This window comes from Salvia splendens, chromosome 14, assembly GCF_004379255.2.
Source record: "Salvia splendens isolate huo1 chromosome 14, SspV2, whole genome shotgun sequence".
NCBI classification, from domain to species: Eukaryota; Viridiplantae; Streptophyta; class Magnoliopsida; order Lamiales; family Lamiaceae; genus Salvia; species Salvia splendens.
Window position 1 is genome coordinate 2,777,352 of NC_056045.1, and position 15,821 is coordinate 2,793,172.

The 15,821-nt window shown below is 36.1% G+C and overlaps 2 protein-coding genes and 1 pseudogene across 2 annotated transcripts; 2 read left to right on the forward strand and 1 right to left on the reverse strand.

The window, feature by feature from the left end:
• The first annotated feature begins 833 nt into the window (after positions 1-833).
• LOC121763690 (protein FAM91A1-like) lies at positions 834-9,712 on the forward strand. Its single transcript, XM_042159747.1, has 12 exons — positions 834-991; positions 1,064-1,203; positions 1,456-1,573; positions 2,263-2,359; positions 3,020-3,126; positions 3,665-3,787; positions 3,882-4,035; positions 5,050-5,110; positions 5,202-5,581; positions 6,772-8,296; positions 9,077-9,369; positions 9,466-9,712. The coding sequence occupies exons 2-11, from the start codon at positions 1,076-1,078 to the stop codon at positions 9,333-9,335; spliced, it is 2,952 nt and encodes a 983-aa protein (XP_042015681.1). The 5' UTR covers positions 834-991; positions 1,064-1,075; the 3' UTR covers positions 9,336-9,369; positions 9,466-9,712.
• LOC121766213 lies at positions 9,583-9,676 on the forward strand (annotated as a pseudogene).
• A 4,406-nt stretch (positions 9,713-14,118) lies between the features above and the next one.
• On the reverse strand, positions 14,119-15,281 carry LOC121763431. The gene is made up of 3 exons (XM_042159442.1): positions 14,871-15,281; positions 14,631-14,765; positions 14,119-14,545 (listed from the first exon to the last, which is right to left on the reverse strand). The coding sequence occupies exons 1-3, from the start codon at positions 15,231-15,233 to the stop codon at positions 14,342-14,344; spliced, it is 702 nt and encodes a 233-aa protein (XP_042015376.1). The 5' UTR covers positions 15,234-15,281; the 3' UTR covers positions 14,119-14,341.
• Positions 15,282-15,821: the final 540 nt, after the last annotated feature.

The window sequence follows — 15,821 nt, forward strand, 5'->3', positions numbered from 1 at the left end:
AACATTGCCCTATTTGACTTCTTAAAAATGTATTCATCGCATCTACTCCAAGAACATTGTATTCCACAAGATGTCTTGACATTATGATGAATGAAAAACATTAAAACTTAAAAATGATTATAGCATACGGATACGCTTCGTACGAGACATGCAAAATTGAATTACAGATAGAGATTATAGAGCTGCATCAGACCCCATCCGATCCTCAATCATCATACTCCCTCCTATGCACAATATGCATCCTATATTTGACCGGTGCGAGTTTAAAAAAATTGTTTAACTTAATGAAGGAAAGTGAGTGAAAAAAGTTAGTAGAGTATTATTCCTATTTTTATATAAATTAATTTTATAATAATTGTGAGTCTTATGAGTTAGTGGAAGGTGAAGTGCACTTACTACAAACAAAAATGAAAGGAGACATTTATTAGGGCCGTTGAAATAAGAAAATATTAGACATTTAATAGGATTAGAAGGAGTACTTAATTTAGTAACTTCATTAACTTATAATTGCATATTTATATAATTATTTAGGTTAGATGTTTCTTTATTATTTATTTAAACTATATAATATGCAAACTATTAATTCTACTAGTTCCATTATTAAATCAATTTTCAATGCAAATATTCTTTATTTACATTTTATTTCATTATTCTATATTGAATTTTCATATTTTATTTTTATACTTGTTTTGTCTGTAGTTGAGTTACTTATTTTTATATAAAAAACAATACATTTAATCTGTATTATTTTATTTCTTTTTATATTTTATTCTTTCTTCGTCTATATATTTATTATTGGCCATGTAACAAATAACTAACGGTTATACATTTAACTAACTCTTCATCCATCATACCAAATCTGAGTTTCTCTAAACTTGCAGCAGCTCAATAAATCAATCGTTGCCGCTCCTTCGCTCCAATTCATCTACATTCATTGATATCAATCCCTAATCCCTCCACTCGCCTCTGATTGATCGATTTTAATTTACAGGTATGACATTCGCCATTCATTTTTCATTTTGATTTTTGTACAAAACGTCTGAATCAGTAAGTGATTTTGCAGGCATTCCAAAAAATGCAGCGTCCGCCGGCGACAATGGAGGAGCAGTTGATAATCCACGCAATTACAGAAGAGTGCTCCTGGGAGAGCCTGCCGAAGCGCCTGCAATCTACCCTGAATTCCAAGGAAGATTGGCACCGCAGGTTCGATTTGCTTATGTGCTTCCCTTTTCCCTCGCTGGTAGGTATTTTTCTTCAGCGAAGCTTTTGCTGGTGCAATCGATTTATTTATGTTTTCCTATGTAGATTTGGTATGTGTCAGTTAGAAATTAGGAATCCGTTGATGCTGTTCGGCCAACTCCTTCGTAAATTCCGTGTGTAGTTTTCTGTGTTTTATATGATTGAGAACTAGCCGATAAGTTAACGCTTTGTTAATTAGATTTTGGTATCATGCAGGATAATTGATCACTGCATCAAGAAAAGACTCCTCTGGAACACTTGTTTTGCTCGCATGGTGTGCAAAGAAGCTGAATTCTATGAGGAAATGATGCGTTATCTACGGAGGAATCTAGCGGTGTGTTAATGAATAACTCATGTCACCATTAAATCTCTGTTCACTAGTTTTAGGTTTCATGGTAATTTAGTCACTATAAAATTTTTATTTTGAACTGTGAATGTAAGCTACTGACAAAAAAATGTCGAGCGACGAATCTGAAGAATGGTAACATATATGGAAAATGGATTCAGGAGTATAATCAAACAGTACAAGTTAGTATGAATGCTACTGGTATCATTAGAAGGCGGAGCAGCATCCCCGGATGAATCAAAACTTGGATTATGGAAGACTGAAAGCTAGTTTATTAAACTTGGGCTGTCTAATGTAAATTATGCTACTATAGTTTTTTTTATGCCTCCTGTTAATTACTTGACAAGATCATTGTGAAACTGTGAGGCTAGGGTATGAAACTAATATACGTAATTTCCTATTATTGAATCTATAAGTTTTCATTCCTCTAGTTTTTCTTCGAAGGATTTGTCTCATCTGTTTTAAAGCAACACTTATTTTCACTACTTCTGCACATTCATCACTTTAGTATCATTTTGGTCGGTTTGGAATTCCTCACCCCTGTACTTATTTTTTATTTAGTTAGTAAAATTTATTTTCCTACCTCTTATCCCCTTCTCCCTAACAAAAGAAAATGAAAAAGAGTATTGTTTGGTTCAGTCTGATTCTGACAATTAACTTGGTGATTGTTATTGCAGATGTATCCCTACCATCTTGCAGAGTATGTTTGCCGTGTTATGAGGGTTTCTCCTTTCAAATATTACTGTGACATCTTATTTGAAGTGATGAAAAATGGTATGAAGATTCACAGTTCACAGGCTTCACTATTCGCTCTTCTTCTATGCTGGAATTACAGTTGCTAATTTGACACACTCGTTGCTTGCAAAATTACATAATATAGGAGCATGTTTAGTCAGGCCTCCACTTTAGCACCCAAAGCCGGAAGGAATCAGTTTGTCTTCATATACTCTTAATTTGCTCATTCTTGTACCCCGCGCTCTTCAGTATGCTTCTGTGGAAATATTTTATCAAGCAAAACAGTTCTGATAGTAGAGTTTGGAAGATGTTTATCGAGCCCAACAATTCAGTAGAAGAGTATGAAGTGGCATAGCATTCGAGAACTACTACCAATGTATCCATTAAATGCTACTAACATGGCCATAATGAATCGATACTTCATAGGTGAATTTGTGATAGTACATGCAACAAGCAGAGTATTGGTGCCAAAGAACTACTACTTTCTTATCTACACTGAAATTGTTATATATCAACAATAGGGCTATGTGTACTTGAGGATGCATGAATAACAGTACTCATTACATTTCAATGTCATTAGATAATCAGTGCATACCCGTGAGCACATTTGCTAATATACTTTAAAATTTAAGTTCTATCACTCTATATCAGCAGTTTCTCTTCCGTGGTATTTATAACTTCTATGCAACATGTTTGCAGAACAACCCTATGATAGTATTCCCAATTTTAGTGCAGCAGATGCCTTGCGGATCACAGGGATCGGAAGAAATGAATTCATTGACATCATGAACAGGTGTAGATCTAAGGTAGGATTTAATGACAGCATACCCTGTCTGTACATCATGGTACAGATCACAATGCTTTCAAATACAGCAACCAAATTAGTTAATACATGAGTATTCTTATTGTTTCATTTTCATGAAACTTATTTGAAATAGATAGCTAAAAGTGTTTCTTTGCTTTCATTTCACCAAATTCTCCTTGAAGCCCCACGATTGGATACAATAAGCAAGTAAAGGACTCAGATAGATATTATCTGTAATTTTTTTTAAACCATTGGTTAGGCAATTTATTCTTCTTTCAAACTTCGTAAGGTACTGAAAATTGAAATTTTGTGTTCACTAAAACAGGTGCCCTTTCTCAGAAACCCAGAACGCTAAAGTAAATTATGTTCATGATTATGAAGGATGATGGAACTGATATGCCAAATCACTATTGCCCTTATAGTTAGCACCCTTGGCATTTTTAAAACTTCCACTTGCTGCAATGTTTGATGTTCCTTATCAAACATAGTACGATTATCTGCCCATCTAACTAGAGTTTATTTTTGTTGGAGCCTTTCAGAAAATTATGTGGAAGTTAAATAAGTCAATAGCAAAAGAACACTTGCCGATAGAACCTGTTGAATTTGTGATTGAGCCATGGTGGGGAGTTTGTCTTGTCAACTTTACTTTGGAAGAATTCAAGGTCAAATGTCATTTGACCAAATTTACTTCCAAATGCATTTTTCCAGAGGTAAAAGTGCAACTGACACTAACTCTCTGCTCCATCTCTTCTATAGAAACTATCAGAAGAAGAATCAGCACAAATTGATAAAATCTATAAGGAGGAAACCAATTCTTTCTTCCTATTTGATCCTGAAATTATTAAGGGTCTATTTCGCCGTGGGCTCGTGTACTTTGACGTTCCTGTTTATCCTGATGACCGTTTCAAAGGTACCCTTTGGAGAATCTGTTTAGTAACATTTTAGATGGAATTTGAATAATCCTACCAAAAATAGTGAAGAGTTATAGAGAACATAAGAATGTCCACTATCATTTTGGAACTAACAGAACTTTTGATGTGATCTCTCTAATCTGCCATACTCTGCTGTTTCTTTCAAACGAAATGAATGCATAAAACATTTTCTTCAATTTGATCAGCCTTAAGCTGTTGACCTCTTTTTTAAAGAATTACTGATGTTTGGAGTTGGGACTGGTACATTGTTTGGTGAAAGTAAATAAAAAAAATTGAGAACTGATTTTGGTTTTGTATGCCCAAACTTGTACCTGACCCTCAAAGGAGAGGACTTTGCTTAATGTTTATAAGGCAATCCTTAGTTTCAGCACTCTACTATTGAAGATTTACTAGCTCTCTGTCTCACAATTGGTTTTGAAAAACATTGTAGCACTTATGGTGGCATCATGCTCAATTTTGAGAAAAATGAGATGGGTAAGACAGATGGTATAAAATTACTTGTTTGATTCATCCTCCCAATTGTCCTGTTCTACTGATCCTCCCAATTGTCCTGTTCTACTGATCCAAACATTTGGTGAGGAAATGCCTTTCTAAACTGTTAGGATGACCTTATTTCCTTGAAAACTGTGACTTATCAAAACTTTCAATGTCACTTGACGATTATCTTATCAAAATAAACAGTAAGACCACCTAGAGTAAAATAATGACCTTAGAAGATAATTAGATGCAGCCATCTCATTAAACTAGGTGATTCCGTGATTGTAGTCTGTACAACTGACCGAATTGCTATCAAACTCAGCTTGTGTAACATTGGAGAGTTTTTGTTTCTGTTATATTGAGAAGGAAAGTATATATGTAACATAATTAAGGCAGCAGAAATGACAGATACGAAAAGGATTATCAATATGCAAAATATTGATTGTGTGCTTGTATGTAAAACATTTAAACTTAGAGAGCTAATGTTTTCCTATTTTTTTTTATGTGTCTTTCAGTTTCAAGGCTTGAAGGATTTGTTTCAAACAGGGAGCAGTCATATGAAGATCCAATTGAAGAGTAAGATGCATCAATCTCTTATGTTTCCTTCGATTTGAGCTTTAAAGGTTTAAACGACTTTACATATAAATACAGTGGGTTGTGTAAGCAGGTTGCTATATGCTGTGTTTGTGGTGTCAAGCGAGAATTCAACTGTTGCTGAACTGGCATTGACTTTGCAAGCCGATATCTTTCAGCTACAGGCTGCTGCATCTTTTGTTTGTCGACTGGGATGGGCAGTGAAACTTATTGATCCAGCCTCTATTCTTCAGGACTCTTATTCGTCTGGATCTCCTAGAAGTATGCTCAGTGATGATGAAGTTGGTTCCCATGCTAATACGGGCCCTTCAAGTTTATTTGGTGATGGCAGCGGTCGTAAATCAGATGTATTGTGGACAGAAAACTCTAGTCCTGCTGCCGACTGTTCTAGTGTAGCTTTTGTTGTCGATGCTAATATAACATCATATCTAATGATGGGATCTGTCTCTCCAGGTTTATCTCTGTGTCTAACCATTCTCCACACACATGTTTTTCATTAAATTCTATCATCTCTGGTGTCACATTTTACTAAACCGAGATACTAAATTTAAGATCATGGAACTTTATATTGAATCCTGAAGAGGTGCGATTCAAAAAACAAAATTATAATTGTGGTTACAGTTGGGGCAGGGCTCTCTATGTGTCTCTACTCTACTGGGGAGAATCCAAGATGGATTATGTCCCCCGTAGTTGATCTTGATGAGTTTTCTCAAGTTTTATTACTAAAATTTCTTACCCCTCATCCTTATGCTTTTGAGAATGAAGTATCTGAAACCTGAGGCTATTTCTTGCAATGGTTAAAAAGAACTCATGAGTATTTGACTTAAGACTCCCAACCTTGAAGACAAAGAACAAAATTAGAGACGATAAACCCATTGGGAGAAATTTCTATGCTGTGAACCCCTTTATAGTTGATGATCATCAGAATAAAGCACAATTTCTTCTGAGTTTATTGTTATAATGATTGAGGATATTGGACTAAATAAAGAAGTTAAAAGCTTAGGTAAGAAATGTCTGTACACACTAATGAAACTGTGTTTTGCTATGCCAGAATGAATGTGATCCAGTTCACAAAGAAAGAGGTTAGTTATCCTCGAGATCAGCTAGTTTTATTACTCAATGACTCCCTTAGTAATGGGGTCTCCACATAAGATATCTGCTAAATGCTATATCTGAAGCAGTATGCAAATTAAACCTTTCTAGGCAAACTCTCTTGGGTGGTTTGATTTCAGAATCCATATCTTGAAATAGATTTCTCGCGGAGCTACATTGCATAGGAATAAGATAAAATATTACAAGCATCATCCTTATTTTGGTGAACCCCAACAAAGAGGATAATTTTAGAATCAAATTGATTCATATCACTGTTTCTACCTTCCAAACCGCAGGGTTGGTGGTTGATGGGAAGCAGGCCAAATCGGTATACATTATATATTTCTTCCAGGCTTCTCAACTATCTAAATAGTCATATGGCCTAACATTTTCTTCTAATGTTTGCTTCTTCTTTAATTTCTCTTGCCTTTGAGGGTTGTCCTGCACTTCTGCTAGTTTAGAGGCAACTCATCAGGCATCTCTATGTATAGGTACCTTATTGCTTATTATTTCTTACATTTGTACTGACTTCACAATTTTGTACATTATAGGTCTGAAATCTCATGCTGTGACACTTTATGAAGCTGGAAAACTATGTCACACAAGCATTGCTGACCTTTGCAATGATCTTATGACCCTAGAGGGCGCTATATTTGAAGGAGAGTTACAGGAGTTTGCTAATCATGCTTTCAGCCTGAGGTGTATTCTTGAATGCCTGACTTCAGGTGGAACTGTTACTGATGGAAGACAGAGGGTGAACAAGGAGGAGACCACTTCATTGACAACTGATGCTTGTCAAGGTGACAGCTCTCAAAATGGCGTGAATGAAACAGATGTCAATATTGACTCTGAGCTCACTGGAACTAGTATTGATGATACTTTATCTAAAGAGACTAGTTCTGATGCAGAGGATTCTAATTTTAGTTCCAAGTTTGAGGAAATTTCAGATTCTACTGAAAGTTTGACTGCCAGAAAAGACTTAAAGAAAATAAGGAAATACAGAGTAGATATACTTCGCTGTGAAAGCTTGGCCGCTCTGGCCCCAGCCACATTGAGTCGTCTATTTCGTCGTGACTATGACATTGTCATGTCCATGATTCCACTACCTCACTCTTCTGTCTTGCCTGGATCAAAGGGCCCTGTTCATTTTGGTCCTCCAACACATTCTTCAATGACTCCTTGGATGAAGTTAGTGCTCTTTACTGCTCTATCCAGTGGACCTCTTTCCGTTGTTATGATGAAAGGCCAGTGTCTAAGATTACTTCCTGCACCATTAGCTGGTTGTGAGAAAGCCCTTATATGGTCATGGGATGGATCTATGGTTGGGGGTCTGGGAGGAAAATTCGAAGGGAATTTAGTTAAAGGAAGCATTCTGTTACACTGCTTGAATTCTCTTCTTAAATATTCTGCTGTGTTGGTTCAACCTTTGAGCAAGAACGATCTTGACGATGGTGGAAATGTCGTAACACTAGATGTTCCATTGCCCTTGAAAAACAGTGATGGTTCAATGGCTTGTATTGGGGAGGAGCTGGGGCTAAGTGGAGAGGAATGTTCAAAGTTAAACATATTGTTGCATGATATATCAAAAAAGATAAATTTGTGGACAATAGGTTATATTCGCCTACTTAGACTATTTAACGAGAGAAACTTAGAAGCCTTGTCAGTTGATAAAGAGAAGTATGAATGGGTTGTACTTGGTGCAGAATTCGGTATCCCGCTTTTTAGTCCCAAATTGTGCAACAGTATATGTAGGAGAGTTGTTTCTTCACAGTTACTTCAAACAGATTTGTCGAGTGAGTATCATGAAGCTATGCAAGACTTAAGAGGCAGGTTGCTTTATGTTTGTTCTGAGTACCAAGCATTAGGCCCTACTGCAAGGCTTCTTAACCAGAAAGAGCACATTAAGGAAAAGGAATCTTCTCGACTACTAATGAATTATGCTAGTGGAAGCTGGAATCCTATTGCGGAACCTTCTTCTCCTATTTCAGGAGCCTTAAGTGAAAACCAAAGACTAAAACTTGCTAACAGGCATCGTTGTGGGACTGAAGTTTTGAGTTTTGATGGTAATATCCTAAGGTGTGTCTTCGTTGGCCATGTCCTGGCTACTCATGCATGGATAGTGGTTTTCTAATTTCTTAAAAGTATTCCCGTCTCCATAAGTCGAATCAAACTTCAATTGACATTTAGTTTTCTTCTCTCCCTATCTTCTCTATTTGGTTTCTGATCCTCTTTAGTATTTTCAGAAGTTTTCAAAAGGTCCTAAGATAGGCAACTACCTTATCAAGTAGGCATCTTCTTAGAATGTTCCGTGATTATACTAGTTTCGTGCAAATCCGTACTAGAGCTCAGCCATTATGTGATCTTCATAGCTAGTAAATAGTATGTTTTTAGCTTATTGAGGTCTGTGGTTCTGATCTTATGGGAAGGGTAACCCTTGATTCAATCAGTTCTCCATTATTGCTCCCGTTAAAGTTATCTAACACACTATTTTCTGGATTCTAGATCATGATCTTTATTAGATTTGGGTCCATCTGCCCTACAAATGCCTTATAAGAGTAGAGAGAGTACTCCGAGCTAATTAATAAGCATAGCACGTGTAGGCCGGTACGACTACTCAAACTTAGGCCTGTTCTGGTGCCGTGTTAGAATTAGGTATACTCCAACAGAAAGGGTAGCTTCAACGAAATCTTTATTGATTTAGTGTTTGGAAGGACAATGGACCACCAAAAAAACCCGAACCATATTCTAAATTCATGGATAACAAACTTTTTTGAATTCCTTTGAACTGATAGATCATTTTGGGTTGTGAAAAGGAATATGTTTTTACTTCACTGATATGTGTTTCTGATATCGTAGATCATACTCCCTAAACCCAATCTATGAGGTTGGAGCCAGCAGGCCCTTTGAAGACTCAGGCGTCATAGGCACTGGGAAAGGTGAATCAGAGGATGCTGATGGCAAAGAAGTAGCTCTCCCGGGTGTAAACCTTCTATTTGACGGGTCTGAGCTTCGTCCTTTCGATATTGGCGCTTGCCTGCAAGCTCGTCAACCAGTTTCCTTAATAGCTGAGGCATCGGCAGTGACTTCCTCTTTGACAGTCAAACAAAAAGTTTAGAATTCAATTTAGTCTTCCCATGATGCTTGATGAGGTAAAAGACCAAATTCCACTTCATTCTTTCAGATGCAATTGTCATATATTTCTACGGTGTTTCTATTCTGACTTCGATGCTCTTTTTCCTGTCCAGCTTCTGCGTTTCTCTCAGCATGATTGCAGCGGTTGCTGGAGTATTACATAAATGAGAATATTCTTTTCATCGACGATTATAGTTAGATAGCCAAAAGACTCAAAACTATATATGTATGTGAGGCGTTCACTCATCCGATAAAATTGGAACGATACAAAGAAGACTAGCATGCTCCTGCGCACGCATAAATTGAGAAATGTTAGGATTTTCACTTTTGCACTTTTCATGCAAAATATATACAATTAATAGAGAATACTCCCTGTTTGTGCGTGCACACATTATGTTTCTTCAAGTCACTGCGATGGTACGTGTGGTAAATTCAAACAATAAATAATTTAAAATTCCGTATTGAATATTATCCATAAGATAATTTGTGTATATCATATAATAAAAATAACATTATTGTTATTTTTTTTCGTTTACGTTACATAATGAATTAAACATATTAGTAATTGAAATAAATAGGATACTATATTAATAGAAAACGAGACACGAAGAAAGCGTCATAAATTGGCGTTTGTTCACGTGGCAGACATGATACGTCTCTTCCTCTACGGAGCTCCAACTCCGATATAGTCACTCACGATTTCAACCTTTCATTACTCAATTATCTCTCTATTTCAAGCGGCGAAGTTGGAATTCGTAGTTCGTGGATGGTATGATCGGATTATGCGTCGCTCTCTGACAAAAATCCAAAAGAAGAAATCTCAGTGTACAAGTACTGATTTGAGTTTTGCGGATTTTGTTTGATCGTGAAAGTAATTATGCTTCGGCACTCCACTACTCTCTGGAGCAACGGCAATTCTTTTGTAATATAGAGCTTTTCATATTACAAAATTTTTAATATTTAATTTTTGGTAAACAGAATGAAAAATTCCATATTGATGGGTTTAGACGTCTATCCACGGATGAGGAAGTTGAACGAGTGCTGCATAACCAGCCTCTAACCGGTGCACTTAGAATTGATACAGATTTCTCAAAATGGTCTAGTCAGGTATTAAAATCACTATCATATCTATATATCGTTGTTGCATTTTACTCTCTTTCTCCCAAGCTATGTTTCTTTTTGACACGAGATTTAAAAATTTAATATTTAAAGATTAATATAATAGAGAATAAAGTATGAAAGAAATAAAGTAGAACTGGTAATAAAGTTTTTGCTAAAAAAGTAAATGGTGCACGTAACTTAGACCGCCCGGAATGGAATACGGTTCAAGTAACTTTAGATGGAAGGAATATCTTTTTAACATTAATTGTTTAACCATCGTTGTAAGTTCTAACTTGATATGATTTTTTATAATTAGGATATCTGGAGAACTCGATGCGTATATCCTAGTCCATTGCATGGACTAACCATTGTTGGTTATGGCGGTGAGGGTGATGACAGATATTATATCTGTCAGAATTCCTACGGCGTTGAGTGGGGGTACAAGGGATACTGCAAGATATTAAGAGATTTAATGGCGTATGAGTATGTTCCCGTGAATACTCGGAGTCCAATAATAAATGCATAGAGTGCGAGATGTAGGAAAAAATAGAAAGGTAACAGATTAGGTGCAAGTACATTGCTTCACATTAGTTACTATCTGTTGTAATATGTGATAGCTCAATTTGCAGCATGAGAACGAAGAAAGAGCAAGGAGAGTTTCGGAGGCAGAACAGCATGGGCATTGCTTGATGTTTCAGTAGCCATTGGATTACTTTTAGTTTGTAACCATCAGATCAATATAGCCGTTAGGCTTCTGAGTTTGAATAGTTGAAGGTAGTTATTAGTCAGTTTAAACATTCTCTTTCTTCTTCATTGAGTGTATCGATCTTGACCAGATTTACAAGTTATACTTCTATAAGCTTTTAATTCCAGTACTACAATTAGTTCCTCATTGTCGATGTTTCATATTGTTACACAAATTGGATGAATTATCTTACAATGGGCGCCGCAACAATCAATTCTGAAGCTGTAATTGGGGGTTCGAATTCCATTAGGAAGTTCTTCTAGATTCAAAGATGAGAAGTCCACCGGCAAGAACAACTTCAGCCATCGGTGGATGAAAATTCGGGTGATGTTAATTCAATAGGGGCTGGCAATGACATTGGAAGTTGAAAGCAAGGATTCGAAACTGAAATGTGATCTTGATGAGAAGGATGTTCTAAAGCGAGCCGAGACCGAAGCTAAGGCCCATAGTGCGACAGTATGTACCTCGGAAATAAAGCTGAGTATGTTCATACCAATTCTTGGAAGAAAGAGGGGTTTTGGATCAGGTAAACAACTTCGACAAGGCTGCGTGAAGGATCTTGAAAATGTTGCTGTATCGATTGTAGACGAGGACAAAGTGATTCTTTTGTTAAATGCTTTGCCTAGGCCGTATGATCAACTATGTGATGCTATACTATATGGCCGAGAAAGAACCATTGCATTGCTTGAGAATTCAATTGCCTTTGAGGGTAAAGGAGCTTCACAAAGGGGGTTCGAAGGGACAGAAGGTTGTTGCTGAGAGAGAGCTTGTATGTAAATAAATTCTAGAGCAAAAAATTTAAGAAGAAAGATCCAGAGAATCCTAAAGACGCGCCTATCAAACATAAAGAAACTCATTTGTGTCATTGGTGTAAAGATATAGGACATTCAAAGAAAGATTAATATGCTTGGAAAAGAAAGCAATCAAGTGGTGGAGGAAAGGTGATTAACTCTATCAACTGCGTTGAAGAAAATGAGATTCCAGACATGTTGAATGTTATGGAAGAAAAAGGTGGTGGATCTTGGATTATGGATTTGGGATGTTGAATGTTACGGAGGAAAAAGGTGGTGGATCTTAGATAATGGATTCGGGATGCAGTTTCCATATGAGCTCGAATCTGAATTGGTTTAAAGAGATCAAGGAGATCACTGGATCAGTAATACTTGGGAATAATGAAGTTTGCCATGTGAGGGGAATAGACAAAGTGATGATGAAGATGGATGATGGCTTTATAAAAATCCTAACTGACGTGAGATGTATCTTTGAGATTAAAAAAAAAGGAATCTTATATCATTAGGTTTGCTTGAATAGGAGTTTTGGTTCTACTAGAGGAAAGATGATGGTGACAACGGACATCGAGATTGAAGGTAGAAAGAGGAGAGAGTTTGTATTATATCCTGGCAGCTGTTCCAAAGCCATATACTCTCTCTGTCCGCGAATAGGAGTTCTGTTTTTCCATTTTAGTTCATCCATAAATAGGAATCCCGATTCAAAATGACTATAAATGGTAAAGAGGGCATTACATTCCACGAACTCATTTCACTCACACATCATTTAAGACTACTCCCCCGTCCCCCAAATTGTCACAATTTGACCGGGCACGGGTTTTAAGAAATGTAATGAAAAGTGAGTTAAAAAAGTTGAGTCCTACTTTTAAATTATTAGTTTTATAATAAAATGTAGTGAGAATAAGTTAGTGGAATGTGGAGTCCACTACCAAAAATGGTAAAAAGTGATATGTGATCAATTTTGTGGGACGGGCGGAAATGAAAAAATGTGATAAAATTTCACAAACTTTCGTTCACTCACTTTTTTTTTAATATTTCTTAAAATCCGTGCCCAAAAAAAATGAGACTCCTATTCGCAGACGAAGGGAGTAATGGGGAAGCTGATAATGTTAAGGCTGATAGCTTAACTGCTCAAGGCTTTGGCATATGAGACTTGCGCATCCAGCAAAAGGCAGCATAAAAGAAGAAAGGAGTGGTTCTAAGAAGTGATGAAGAGAACTAGGCTTCATGTGAAGATTGTATTCTTGGTAAATCTAAGTAGCTTCCATGTCAAATCCTAGAGGACGTAAATATTATGACAATCATTGATGGAAAGTATGGGTTGGGAGGTGCACCAAACCAGTACACTAGTAGTTATAGAAAAAATAATTAGAGAGAGAAGTTATAATAAATAGTAAGAGGAAAGTTTTTCAACTATTTGTCCAAGCTTATACACATAAATTATGGTAGGTCAGTCTTGTTCATGCACTGAAAAGTTAATTAACTAGATGGGATCCTTATAAATGGTCAAGCGTGAGCTCCTTCATGAGTCGTAATTTACACTTGTTGACAGAATAAAATACTACAAATCCAAAACCAATGGTAAGTAATCTACATGCATGAGTATTGTTACAAATTAGAATGTCATTAAAGAAGATTAATTTATGTAAACACGTAGCGAATACTTGAATTGTAAGTGATCTACTCACAGAGTTGTTACAAATCAGAATGTCAGGGAAGAAGATTATCATAAATTTATGCAAACATAGCTGACTACAATGTAGACGAAGCATTCGTCAATGAATTCTAAATGCTCATCATGTGTGCAAATTGCAGTAAATATCAGCTTCATATTATCATTCCTATTATCGATGGTAACTAGAACGGATATCAAGATGATGAAATACTTAGATATCCAAATAACTTTTTGAACTGAGGATGGAGAATTTATCCAGCACATCATAACCACATTCAATACCTTGTAGTGGACACAAGTTCTATTTTGACAAGAGCATGGGTGAGGCAAAAGGACATTAGCTTGGTTAGATAATAATAAGCTGCAAACTTCTTTAAACTGAACAGTAGCGAAGGTGATTAGTCTAAATTAAACAAAGACATCCCTGAATTGTATTTTTAAACATAGTAGTACGGAATAAGAAGGAAATATATGACATACATTTTAATTCAGTGAACGATTTCATACAGATTATGAGCAATTAGACAACACAACTAGCATTAGTGGACAAACACATAGTAGCAGAATTTGAACATAAACAAAACTATTTTAGATAGGGTGAAAGCTGATGATGGGTTCATGCATGATATATTCATTCTGATAAACATATCTAATATCAGACATAGTAGAGAGTGGAACAATCAAGCCTCCACCTCTGGTTTAACCCTCCACTCCTTGAGTTCCAAAGGGCTGTCCCAGTGACAGTTGACGATTGCTTGTATAGTAGCAGCTTCTTCTCCCTCCCCTCCATCTTTTTTCACAGCCAGAGTCAAATACACTAGGCCATAGCACGGGTTTGAGCTGACCGCTTTCACAACTTCCACAAGCTCAAAACTTTTGCTTTTCTGCAATTAAAGCTTTCAATCATAAATAAACAGAACCACCCCATCCAATTGTTTGACATTAAACATATATGTATGTATAGCATACCTTGATTTCATCAATCGCAACCTGTGCTAGCTTGTAGATAAAATCACGTTGGTTGGGGTAAGACATCATATTAGGGAAGAAATTAACCAAGCCCGCATGTAACCAACCAGGAATATGCACATCCACATCAAAACCCTACCATATCACATAATTCAATCAATTAATCAAAACTAAGCTAACTCCAAATTGAATAAATAAAATTAGTACTATTAAGATATTTAGGGGATTGGATGGACTTACACCGCTATTGCGGACTTGGCTTATGTATTTTAGAACAGCCTCGCGGTCGTAAGGATGTTCTTTCATATCGTTTATATCTTCCTCGTCGTCATCACTTGCGACATAATCTACCATAGGATCGAAATCTTCCTTTTCGAAGATCATCTTTTTTTTGTAGATACTCAATAGACCAAAGAAATCTGTGAATTCCAAAACCTCCTTCGTTTTCTTAGCCTCCTTCGCCATGCCGGAATCGATTTCCTTAATATCATTTCCTCTTTTTCGTTTACCAAACAAATCCAAATCGGATGTTGTTTCTCCAATCGAGAAATTAGGAGATTTCACAGAAGATGGCTCTCCAGTCGAGAAATTAGGGTCTGCCATCGAATATGATACGTTTTCACACGATCTCTCTGTTTTCCTCTATGTGAATGTTTCATGATATATATATATATATATATATATATATATATATATATATATATATATATATATATATATATAGGGTTGCGTTAAAGATAGAACCATTCTTAAGTGTAGAACCTAGAACTCTACATATTTTATTCATTGGATGAGGAAAAAATGACGGTCAAGATTAAAAATCATACATATTAGACTATGTTTTCACGACATTCCGGACTCAACATGTGAAAAAACTCACATGTTGATGAAGAATGAATGAAACGAAGAAGAGTCCATGCATGCTTTATTTTTTCACTTCTCTGCATTCACCCATTAATAATAGTTTTGGTTGTAATGGGAAGTTGCTGTGCAAATCAACACCATTGGATTAAAAGATCTAACGAGCTCCGTTTGGCATTTGTTCTACGTTTAAGAATGGTTCTACGTTTAAGAATGGTTCTATCTTGATCACAATCCTATATATATATATATATATAATATATATATATATATTCATTTCCTTTTTTTTTTTTCATATTTTCTCCTTTTTCCTTCTTGATCTCAGCCCCA